At 40.3% G+C, this 12,305-nt stretch overlaps 1 protein-coding gene across 4 annotated transcripts in view; it reads right to left on the reverse strand.

Moving 5' to 3' along the window:
- Window positions 1-494: 494 nt before the first annotated feature.
- JHY (junctional cadherin complex regulator) overlaps window positions 495-12,305 on the reverse strand; it is a 61,395-nt gene continuing 49,584 nt past the window's right edge. For 3 of the 4 annotated variants that reach the window (XM_038535852.1, XM_038535853.1, XM_038535854.1), the window contains exons 7-9: window positions 7,197-7,277; window positions 6,248-6,376; window positions 495-3,284 (exon numbers count right to left, since the gene is read on the reverse strand). In XM_038535852.1, coding sequence (XP_038391780.1) covers window positions 3,087-3,284; window positions 6,248-6,376; window positions 7,197-7,277 — 408 coding nt within the window. In that variant the 3' untranslated portion in view covers window positions 495-3,086. Of the gene's footprint in view, window positions 3,285-3,800; window positions 4,415-6,247; window positions 6,377-7,196; window positions 7,278-12,305 lie in introns of those variants that run through there. The other variant, XM_038535855.1, reaches the window with a different exon arrangement.

The raw sequence follows: 12,305 nt of genomic DNA on the forward strand, positions 1-12,305 counted from the left end.
AGTAAAAAAGAATCCCTCCCTTCCCTCCCCAACCCCGAGTTTATCTAGTCTGCTATTGTAGACCATTTGCTATCAACTCAAAGTTCTCAATTAGCTCCAGTGTTGTTATAATTACTGGATGTGTTTTCAAACAACTCCCAGCTAATAACTGTTGGGATGAAGAGTCATTTTCTCACTATAGACTAGACTGCACGCTCATGCTTGCTGTGAGGTTTTGACAATGATTCGTTAACCAATAATAGGCCCCAATTGGAACCATTAGGCGTTGGTGTTTTGCTAGACTTACCTTTTATTTTGTTCCTCAATATTGTCTTTTCTTGGGCTGGTTTCTAGATAACTCCCAAGAGACTCCTTGATACACAAAACAATATCATGAAGACAGCTGTCATTAAATTCAGCTACTTGGAACAAAGCTTCCTCTTAAGAGGATGCTCTCCTTCGCAATTCAAGATGGAAAAACACCATAAAAAAGGAGTCTATAATAAGAGAAAATATGTGTTTTAAGGGCCTTTATTTACATGAGTTCACAGAAATTAGGCAGATTAGGCCCTCTGTCTTTCATTGGGCATATAGAACATCTGGTCAAATGCAGGCCCTCTATCATTCTATCACTCAGGTTTAAAGTCCCTTGCTTTCTGATATGCAGATTGTTTACTTCTTGAATATCTGAAGCAGAAATACTGTAAAAATTGATCACTGATCCACTTAGGTCTACAGAAGATCAATATTGTTGCTATTGGTACTATTTATTTTCAAGGAGGAGCAAAGAAGTATTTGTCATTCACTGTTTCTACAGAATCTCTGTGCTGTCATAGTATCATTGTAGCTTAGTGATTTGCTAGATCTTACCAGGTGGGCCCAAAGGCTTATTTTGGTTCATTCTTTGATCTCAACCCCCAGCTTTTAGCAAATATGTTCTATTTCTGTAGCTACAGCCCTTTTAGATGCCACTTGTCACTTTCAATATTTTTGGACAAAGAATTGTGATGTTCTATGGTTTATATACTGGATGGTACAGACTTGCCTTGGAAATAGATTCTGTGAAATGTTTGACACAGACTGAATTGTGCCACCTGCTTCAGCGAAGTGTGTTTCTTGACACTGCGTGAAGGGATTGAAGGATTTAACAGTGCTTAGCTACCAAGGAAATGGTTAGGGAGAGGGTTTTTTAAATGTTCAAAAACGAAAGTGTTTTTCACTAGTCAACATCTGAGCTACTTCATGTGTGTCTCTTTTGACTTTAACAATGTAGTTATGAAATTGCCAGATTGTGTTAAAATACGATCAAGTATGTAGTAATGCATATTTCTAAAACTGAAACAATGGGAGTTCACATCCAAAATGGAAGTTCATGGTAATAACATGCTCCTTTCCCACACGGAAAACAAAAACTACCCCTTTCTACAAATAATCAAAGAGCGCTGTCCTTGGTGTTGAAAGGCTGAAGTTGAGACTTGGCTAACTCCTTCTCCCATTACTATCAGTACGCCGACGGACAGACATCGAGTCATTTATCTGACCTTGATCTCCATTTCCTTTTCTGAAAAATTAGGTGAACAAGATAAGTCCACTCCAAGATCTGAATTTTTTGAAGGTACTCTAATAGAAATGCAATACTTTAAAAATTTGCTCTGTCCATTTAAATTTGGAAATGTCTCTATATGCATTAATCTTCCAGAGTAAGTTTAAATTTAAGGCTGTTTGGAAAAAAGAATAATTCTTAAGTTTCTAGAAAAGTCTTCACCATGTACCATGAAGGGTCCTCTTCTTTTACAAATACATCTTAGGAGCAGTTTGGGCTATGATTTTCCCAAAGTCGTGCTTCACATATGATATAATTTTCAAAATACTACAGAAACATGATTTACTATAGATAAATTTATTATTTATCTTCAGATATGTGTGATTTTTTTCCCCCAGACTTTCAATTCTAATTGTTTCTAGTTTAAGAGAAAATTATGTGCTGGTAGCTTTTATACCACATCATGGTTTATGTAAAATATTTGTAACAAAGGGCTAACTCTCCAAAGCTGGTTCTTATGCCGCCTGTATAGGTAAACAAAATTTTCCTTAAATTAGTGTTAAAACTGCCCATTTCAGGATATGGCTCTCAAAGAATGCAATGCCTGTCTAATATAAACAAGAAAAAATTAAGTTCTTCAACAATTAGTTTAAGACTTGATAATTTTACAGTGTTTAATCAGTTTCAAAAGATGAAAAAATAAAAAAAATTATTATTGACACTCAGTACTAAAGTATGGAATGCTTTCTCATCTTACCTAACATTGTGTGTGTGTGTGTGTGTGTGTGTGTGTGTGTGTGTGTGAGAAAGCACAGATGTGGTAATATTTTAAGATGTTTGTGATGGCAAGATGCCTGGCATATTTACATACTTGGAGCAAGTAGCTTTGAGAAGGTGTATCACTCAGAGTTTCCTGAGTGGATGTTTCTGGACTTGTTGGATTTCTAATTTATGTCTCGATGCTCTGTTAGAACAACATTGGGGTATGTTATACTTGAATAGGCAAAGCTAAATATGCTTTCATGTTTTCAATTTTATATATAAACCCTTTGCTAAATTTAGAGATTTTACTTTTTAAGTTTTCGGATTTTAGAACTATTTTGGAAACAGTATCTCCAAATGTACTAGCAGTTAGTCCAGGTTACATTCACTTAATTCGAAACTGAAGTGTTTATACTTTTTTCTTTCCTTATCATGAAGGTAAGAGAGAAGTTAGATACAATTTTTTTTTTTTTGCTGGGTCTCTTCAAAGTTTTCATTATGCAAGGAAGGGTAGAGATTTTTTAAGAAATTAAAAGATCCAGTATGAAACTAAAAGACTTTATTCCCTAGTCCTTATTCGGCCCCAAATTCTGATTTGAAAATAATAATAGAAAAATCTTCCTAGAAAGTAAAATATAGCCCTGTAATGTGATAAGGTCCCCATATTTTAAATTCTGTACAAAGCAAATGTGAACTGCAGCGAGAGGACAGAGTGTCATCCCTCTCTAGGTAGAGAGGTTGGTTGGAGTTTTTTCTCTACGTCCAGTCCCTGGGCATTTTTGGTCTCTGACAAATGTGTTGTCTATACAATGTGAAGGACTTTGAAAGCAGCCACAGCCTGTTTTTCTCTTTCGTGTCTGCTCTGCAGTATTTCAAGCAGTGAGATTTCAGGCAGGGTGTCTTCTTTTCGAGCATAGGTGGGATTTTTCTTTTCCTTTGATGCTGGATCAGTCAGACTTGGAGGTTTGGGTTTGGGGATGGTCTTAGCATACTCCAAAGCCTAAAAGCATAAAGATAAAATTTTATTTGAAGTGGGAAGTGAGTCCTGGATTCCTTAAATTAAATCAAATCTTTGGAAATGTTTATTGGTAATATGAGTGGACACTATGGCTACCATTAAGTATAAGATGCAGAGGGGAATGAAGAATGGATGGGAAATGAAAGTCATGCAATATAACACACAATTTGAACAAAGTAAGTTAACCACACAGCAGTATGCTAAGGAAAAGAGCTCAAAAATGAAACAAAGTTGTGCCTTTGGGTGTTTTCTTTATAAAATGGAGTTTTTTAAATAAATATTTTATTTATTTATTCATGAGAGAGACACTCAGAGACACAGGTAGAGAGAGAAAGCAGGCTCCTCGCAGGGAACCCGATGTGGGACTCGAACCCAGGACCCCAGGATCACGACCTGAACCAAAGGCATACGCTCAACCACTGAGCTATCCAGGTGCCCCTATAAGATGAAGTTTTATTTTTTTATTTATTTATTTATTTTTTTTTGAAGGGATGAAGTTTTATTCAAGTGTTTGAAAATCAATTTCTCACATGGGGGCTCTATTTAGTTTCTGGCAGTCTTATTAAAACCAAACTTCTATTAAGGAGATATTCACAGACTATTCCAATCAAAGTGGACTTGCTACAGCTTGAGACCAAAGACATCACTGTAGTTGATATAAAATTGAGATTCCATTATTACATCAACTCTTCTTGTTCCCAGGCTCTTGGAACTCTAGCAACCATTTATTAGAGGTTGGAAATTATCCTTTTCTTTAGGAGATCTATAGAAATCTGGAGACTAGAAAAAGCAGTCTTTCTTTTTTTCAGTGATGTCAGTTCCAGAAGACACTACAATAAAAATGAGATCACTAAATATGATTTCTAAATCTGTCTTTATATCCATTTTATATTTTAAGAAGTTTCTTGATAGCTGAGATGGGACTAGATGGTATGTTCAGGTGCTGGAAGGGGTAAAAAAGTCCAAATTTCTCAGTGTGTGTAGGTGACTTCTGTAGGAATTTGTAATTACAGACTTGTCTTCAATCTCTTCATGGAAAAAATAATGGATTGGAGAAAAAAGAAAAAGTAGCACCATGGAAACTCAATCAAGTGGCCTGAGGTCTTCAAGGTCTGAGGAAGAATGGCAATAAATAGAAAATATGATGGTCTGTGAGAGAGAACATGAAGTACAAATTCCTAAAAGCACCAAAGGGTCACTTGTCCCTCATGCAAAGGGTCCCATGTTCTTATTGGGGCTGAGACAGACAGCTCTACAAGGCTTGGTGTCTCTGCCAAATGTACTTCATTCACATCCTGATTTATAGTTGGATAACCTCTGAGCGGGAGAACATTCTGTATTTTATGAAATCATTTTTTTGTGGCTACAGGAACCTATATATTATAGTACCTTGGGAATAATATAAGGGCATGAACTTGAAAGAAACAACGAAGGACTTTTCTTTGACATACGTACCCATCAATGACAAGGAGACACTGATTCCTTAAAATTTAATGGTAGAGAAGGAAATGAATAGGACTTATCAGGATTGCCAGTTTCCTATAAGAAATCACCTTACTATTCAATTGAAAAAAATTATTTTTAAAGTTTTATTTGAGAGAGAGAGACAGACAGAGCATGAGCAGGGGGGAGGGGCAGAGGGAGAAGCAGACTCCCCACTGAGCAGGGAGCCTGATGTGGGGCTTGATCCCAGGACCTTGAGATCATGACCTGAGCCAAAGGCAGATGCTTAACCGACTGAGCCACCTAGGTGCCCCTAATGTGAGTATAGTTGACACACCTGTTATGTTGGTTTTAGGTGTACAACCTAGTGATTCAACTTCTCTGTGTTATACTCCGCTCACCGCAAGTGCAGCTACCATTGTCACCATACAATGCTATTACAGTATCATTGCCTGTATTCCCTGTGCTGTACCTTTCGTCCCCATGATTTACCATTCCCTAACTGGAAGCCTGTATTTCCCTCTCCCCTTCCATACATTTTGCCCATTACCCCGCTACCTCCCCTCCAGCCACCATCAATTTGTTCTCTATATTTATAGGTTGGATTCTGCTGCTTGTTTTGTTCATTTGGTTTTCAGATTCCACATAGGAGTGAAATTGTATGGTATTTGTCTTTCTTAGTCTGACTTGTTTCACTTAGCGTAATACCCTCTAGGTCCATCCATGTTGTTACAAATGGCACCATCTTATCCTTTTTTTTTAAGGCTGTGTAAAATGCCTGTGTGTGTGTATGTGTACGTACACACACTACATCTTATCCATTCATCTGTAGATGGACACTTGGGTTGCTTCTGTATCTTGACTGTTGTGAATACTGCAATAAACACATGTGCATATATCTTTTCAAAACATTGTTTTTGTATTCTCTGGGTAAATAATCAGTAGTGGGATTATTGGATTGTATGGTGGTTCTATTTTTAATTTATTGAGGAACCTCCATACTGTTTTCCACGGTGGCTGCACCAATTTAAATTCCTACCAGTGGTGCATGAGGGTTCCTGCCTCCTTCTCCACATCCCCACCAATGCTCGTTATTTCTTGTCTTGATTCTAGCCCTCTGATCAAGTGTAAGGTGATCTCCTTGTGGTTTTGATTTGCATTTCCCTGATGATGAGTGACGTTGACTATCTTTTCCTGTCTGCTAGCCTTACTATGTCCATTTTTATGTGTGACAAACTTGAAACACTATGAAGAAAACATGTGGAGGGCTAAAGACCATGATGAACTTCAGGCTGAGCTTACAGCATCATATGTGTACGTGTTATTTGCATATCAATATCTGTGAATGATGGTAGCTTTATAAAGGAACGTTTCCTGCAAGGAACGGCAGTAGCTAGGGCATCCCCTGGGTTAAAAAAAATTGGGGAATTTGTTCAGCGGTAACAGAGGTTTCCTTCTCTTTCTAATTGAAAAGCTAACCTCCTTGGGTGGGGATTTCTTACCTTCTGCCGAGGGACGGTAGATTTACTTTCAGTTTTTGCTGTTTGTGGTTTTGACAGAATGGATAGGGTCTTCATGTTATACTCCTTAATTTGTTTCGCATATTCCTTTTTTTGGGTTAATTTCTGCATCTGTTCAGAGAAACCAAGTTACAACAGCGCACAGGTCCTGTGAGATCTCTGTTCTCTCTTTAAAAGCAAGACTCATTGGAGCGAGCTGGGCCTATTGTATCAGCAGCAGCAGAGGGGAAATGGGATTTACGGTGTGTAAGGCAACAGCAGCGAGATGGTTAAGTTAATGTTTCTCCAAGAAACAGTCTCTCTCTGAGGGGGGGCATCACTGCCATAGCACCACCCAGTGTTCCCTTAACAGGGTCTAAATCACATTCAGCTCCTTCTTTGTTGCATTTACCCAATTTATTTTCATTTTGGCTTCCAACTTTGAACTATACTCTCTTTTTATGCCTTGAGTGCAACTGTAGTTAAAACACATTAAGTGAAGATCTTCTTTCACTAGAGGAAAAGAAATAAAGTGGATGCACTTTTCATGGGTTGGGAAACTCTTATCCTAAGTGTCTTCTCTGTAGTCACTCTTGAAAATTACCAAGATCACTCTATTGGGAAAGGCCAACGACCGTATAACACACACATCTCTTTTCATGTGCACATGGCCCTCTTCTCTGCACAGGCCTTCAAAACTAACTAAAAGATGGATACATAAAACAACATTGGCTAGGTAATTTTATCTTATGGGAAAAGGAGTATCTGGGTCTCTATTACCAATGCTATTTCAGAAGGGTCTCTATTCAGAGGGAGACATTTGGATTACGACTTGGTTCTGGTGTGTGTGTGTGTGTGTTGGAGGGTGGGGTGGGGGATATGTTTACAGTTCTGCTAAAACACAGGTGGGCAAATCCAAGCCTAAAAAATGCTGTATGTACATCACACTCACTTTCTCTCTGATGGACTCGAGGTCAGGTCCAAGGCCTCCAAGCTTCATGTCTCTTTTCTGATAACCTTTCAGCTTAGAGCTCTACAAATACAAAGAGACAGTTTCTTTTAAGGAATTGCGTGTCCCCCCCCCCCCCACCATGCTGTTATAGCCGCATAAGGGAAGAATGGAAGCCTGTGTGGACCGTTGGGAGAGTGGGTGCTTTTCCTGACAATTCTGCTCTAATGGTAGTTATTGATAATAACTTCTTGGGTAATTTGCAGCTGGTCAGCTAACATGTTTTGACTTTTCCAACTTCTGCAACAACAACAACAAATTGGAATTCTGAAAATTATAAATAAAAATTTCCAAGTGAATAAAGAGCTGTTTCGTTATTAACATTTTAAATGACACATATGTTACCACTTCACTGTTGCTGTTATTATTGTCTGGTCTTGTATATAGTTCACTAAACAAAATGACTTCCCCAGGAAGAGGGAATTGAAATCAGGTAAACATTGCTTCAAAATGAGAGTGCCCTGTCTAATGATGTTATAACACTCAAAAGATCATAATTTTTAAGGGTTGAGAGTCTAGGCAAGATCTACTGAGAAACTCCTTTCATTCAATGTGATTTTGGATATTTTGAAGTTTACATAAGACAACATATTAGTGTGGAATATTGAAAGGGACAGTAACATAATGAGGCAATTTCGTTTTTAGATTATGACACTTGAGCACGATAACAGGCAGGAGAAACACTAATGCTTTCCTGACTGTAGGAGAGATTAAGATACCCCATCCCCCAAACTGCTGCTTTCAATGTTAAAACTGACTTGCTGCTTGGGGAAGACACTCTTATGGGGATACCAAATCCTTTGAGTTTGTGAATTCATTTGGTTTTCCCCTTTGGGAAGGGTAGGAAGCACAACCCCAAAGAGCTAGGGTGGATGACAGTGATTCTATTTGGACAAATCTAAGTGGGTGCTTAGAACACAGAAAAAGAACAGCCATCCTAACTGCACATGGTACTACCTGTCTATGTGCTAATGAGAAAGCTCAGTATTTTTCTAAGTTTTGAAAGCTCCTCTAAATTATGTCAAGTCCTAAGATATGCAGTTTATCTAATGAGCTTTTAAGACAATTTGGCAGATAGTCCGGAGATTTAAAAAGATTCTCATCCTATTGGATATAGTTACTACATATAACACCCAGATCTTAAAAGTGAACTTAATGAACATGGTATCAGGGTTACAAGGATGTGTTCTGGTTCCACTGGCCTACTGGCTGACTGCTCGTAGCTCATCCCAGTAGTTTCTCCTTTGCCATTCCCCACCATAGAGGGTTGGAGCCGGGTACTCCTTTCCCAGATCCTCAGCACTGAGCTCTGGCCCGTGAGGCATAAATGAAAGTTGGATAGGGTGGAGTGTGTATTGTCACTTTTATTCAGGCTGGGGCGGCCCTTCCCTTTCCTTTTCCTGGCCTTGAATGGGGATATGATAGCTGGAGCTACCGCAGCAATCTTGTGTCAAGAAAGGAATGAGAGAACCGTACAAATATTGGTTCTGATGTTTCGAGCTGTGGATCACCGGTACTAGTTCCTGTCTACTTGTGGAGTAGCTGTATGTGAGAAGAATGAGCTCAGGCTGGGCACCTGGGTGGCTCAGTTGGTTAAGCATCTACCTTTGGCTCAGGTCATGATACCCAGGTTCTGGGATTGAGCCCCTTGTCAGACTCCCTGCTCAGTGTGGAGCCTACTTCTCCCTCTCCCTCTGCTCCTCACCCCTGTTCACTCTCTCTCCTGCCCTCTCTCTCTCTCAAGTAAAACATTTTCCTAAAAAATATTTTATTTATTTATTCACGAGAGACACAGAGAGGCAGAGACACAGGCAGAGAGAGGAGCAGGATCCATGCAGGGAGCCCGATGTGGGACTCGATCCTGGGACCCCAGGATCACATCCTGAGCCGAAGGCAGACGCTCAACTGCTGAGCCACCCAGGCATCCCTCAAATAAGTAAAATCTTAAAAAAAAATTACTAGAGGGAGCGAGCATGAGCAGGGGTAGGGGAAAGGGCAGAGGCAGAGGGAGAAGCAGACTCCCCATTGAGCAAGGAGCTTGATCGAGCAAGGACTTGATCCCAGGACCTGATATCATGACCTGAGTCAATGGCAGAGCTTAATCACCTGAGCCACCCAGGCACCCCTCAAGTAAATAAAATCTTCAAAAATATGGGTTCATTTTTTTTAAAGTTGCTGTGAATAGTATTCTGTGACTTGTAGCTGAAAGCAGTATTTCTAACGTTTCGATGCTTCAGAGAGCCAGAATCCTGTTTCGGCAGCATTTCTATGCTGCGAGGATTGAGTTCTGTAAATAGAATTTCCCTGATCAGAATGTTCAAAACTTTAAAGTCTTTCAGTATATCTACTGCTAAAAGATGAGAGAAGATCCTTTTTCTTAAAATTTAAATTCAATTTGCCAACATCAACCCAGTGCTCATCCCATCAAGTGCCCTCCTCAGTGCCCGTCACCCAATTACTCCATCAAGATCTTTTAAAAAAAAAAAAGTTGGACTAAAATCATTAAAAAATATTAAAGTGTAGAGGAAAAAAATACTGTTTATTAAAGACTTGTCAAAATCCTAAGTCTCCTTTAAGAAAACAATCACCTGGCAAAACCACTCCAGCGGCTTCTATGCCCTTGGTATCTATCTGTTCATACTTTCATAAAATTGTTGAGTGCTGCAAATTAGTTTTTTCCCCCCCACTAAGTATTTTAGCGTTATGCTGTATTTCCCTGTCAATATTTTTCAAAAATGTGACTTTTATTTGTAACATTTTAAATGTTGAACATTTAAGATGTCCCAGGGACGAGTGTTGTTTGTGAGCTACTCTGATGATTGCTTTGAGATCCCTTCATCGAAGCAGAATTGTTGAGACAAAAATCACAAACACACTTAAGGTCATAAGTGAACACTTGCATTGGCAATGCCTAAGAATGCCCTTTCTGTCCAAACCTTGATTACTCCAGGTATGATCACATTAAAAAAAAAATCTCCACTAATTGTTAATAGGTGAGCAAACTCGGATTTTCTTCTACTTGGCGACTGCAAATCTGTTCCTTGTCTTGGGCGTGCCGTCTGTACTGCTGTTTTTGCAATCGCTGAGTTGCTCTCTATTTGCCAGAACAAACCAAGAATGAGAAAGGAGAGGACCTCGCTCAGATCCAGGTCATAAATCCAATTTGTCCTAAACTGATGAGAAATGATCAGTGTCCAGAAATCACATACTTAGCGTGAAGCAGCTTAACTTTAATCATTGCACAGACACAAAAGATACCGTGTGAAGCACAAATAATTGCTCCCTGCCCCCTGTTGTCCCAGTTTCTACCATCACCTCGAATAACCAGAATAAAGGTCTTGGCTATCTTAGGAAGACAGCAAAGGGACTCGCATCACATAGTGATACACAGTAAACACTGGGGCCTAAGAAGGGGACGAGTTGAGTATCCAAATGCTACTAACTCCTTTCCAGGGTGAGCTGCCTTCTAGCAAACAGACCTTTTCTCAAGGCAGAGAGAGCATGGCTCCTAACGGAGTTTGTTCTGGGTGACTGGCAATGAAAAATCCTGGATTTACTTGAGTTTGCCACAAGTAATCTTGATTGGCTCTCAGTGCTGTAATTTCGTTTGATCTCTTTCCACCAGAAGTCTTTTTAACAGCTTTACTGAAACAGAATTCACATACCGCAAAATTCACCCATTTGAAGTTGTACGATTCACTGGGTTTTAGTATGTTCATCAAGTTGTGCAAACATCTGCACAATCTGATTTTAGAACATTTTCATCACCCTGAAAAGAAACCCCTGTACCCATTAGCAGCCACTCCTCTGCCCCCCTCTACCTCCAGCCCTAGGCAACCACTAATCTACTTTCTGCCTCTTCAAAAGGCTTTTATAGAAAAATAATCCTCAGAATTTACTTTGATTTAGCTTTCCTTGGCTGTTACAAGACTAAAAGGTCACAGTAGCATGCCTCCTCTCCCCTGAAAATTAAATCAACAATGATAGTCCTGTTAGGTCCCCAAGAACAGAGGGAAAATATAGTCCTGTTCTCAGCAAACCCCTGATGGAGCGCGCTGCTGGTCCTTGCAGGAGACCTGCACAAACTGCCCTTCACCATCCCTGGGCCCGGGCTGATGATTTGGAAGACCAGACCCACCCCCCTGAACTGGTGTTCAAGGTTGATGGTCCCTTCAGCAGAGGATGGCACCAGACTTTCCTGATGGCACGTTTCTGCCGGTAATTAATCCCACCTCTCAAGCTAGAGGAGTGGCTTTTACTGTGAACTTGGGGCAAAGTGTGCCTGAATTGAAAATGGCCTTGATTGGCCCTGCTAGGACCTGTTTTCTTTCTTTCCTTCCTTCCTTTCCTCCTCTCTTTCTCTTTGTCTCTCTCCCTTTCTTTCTGTCTCTCTTTTTCTTAAATATTTATTTATTTGACACAAAGAGAAAGCCCAAGCAGGAGGAGCAGCAGGCTCCCCACTGAGAAGGGAGCTTGGACCCCAGGCTGCATCCCAGGATCCTGGGATCATGACCTGTGCCAAACGCAGACGTTCAACCAACTGAGCCACCCAGGCGCCCGGAGGACTTGTTTCAACTCTGAAATGCTGTACCCTGCTGTGGGGGACACGGGAGGGCCTTCCTCCAGAACATTCCTCAGATGTATGAGTGTGAGAGTGACTCAGAAGCAGGGCAAAAAACAATGCCTCAGATACTGGGGAACAGCGAGTGAAGGAAATTTGCTCTGTGGTTGCTAAATTTAATCCAAATAAACCTCTTCTTAGGAGCCGTCAAGCAGCAATACCCAGACTGTCTGTGACAACAGACACATGAGTTAATTACTGTGGCTCAGCTGTCCAACAACTCCTGAAGCAGTTGTTCTGGGGGGGGGGTGCAATACTTTTATGCGGTTGGTCACCCCTTAATGCTGCATCAGTCCCTTGCTGCCTGACGTCTGGATTTAACAGCGTGGACAATGCTCCGTGTTCATAAATCAGTCCCATCAGAGCTGCCAGGAGAAGGGGAACGGAGCTTGGGCCTGTTAGCTTTACAAATCCTCAAATTTTTAATGCGA

Source organism: Canis lupus, chromosome 5, assembly GCF_011100685.1.
Source record: "Canis lupus familiaris isolate Mischka breed German Shepherd chromosome 5, alternate assembly UU_Cfam_GSD_1.0, whole genome shotgun sequence".
Lineage (NCBI taxonomy): Eukaryota > Metazoa > Chordata > Mammalia > Carnivora > Canidae > Canis > Canis lupus.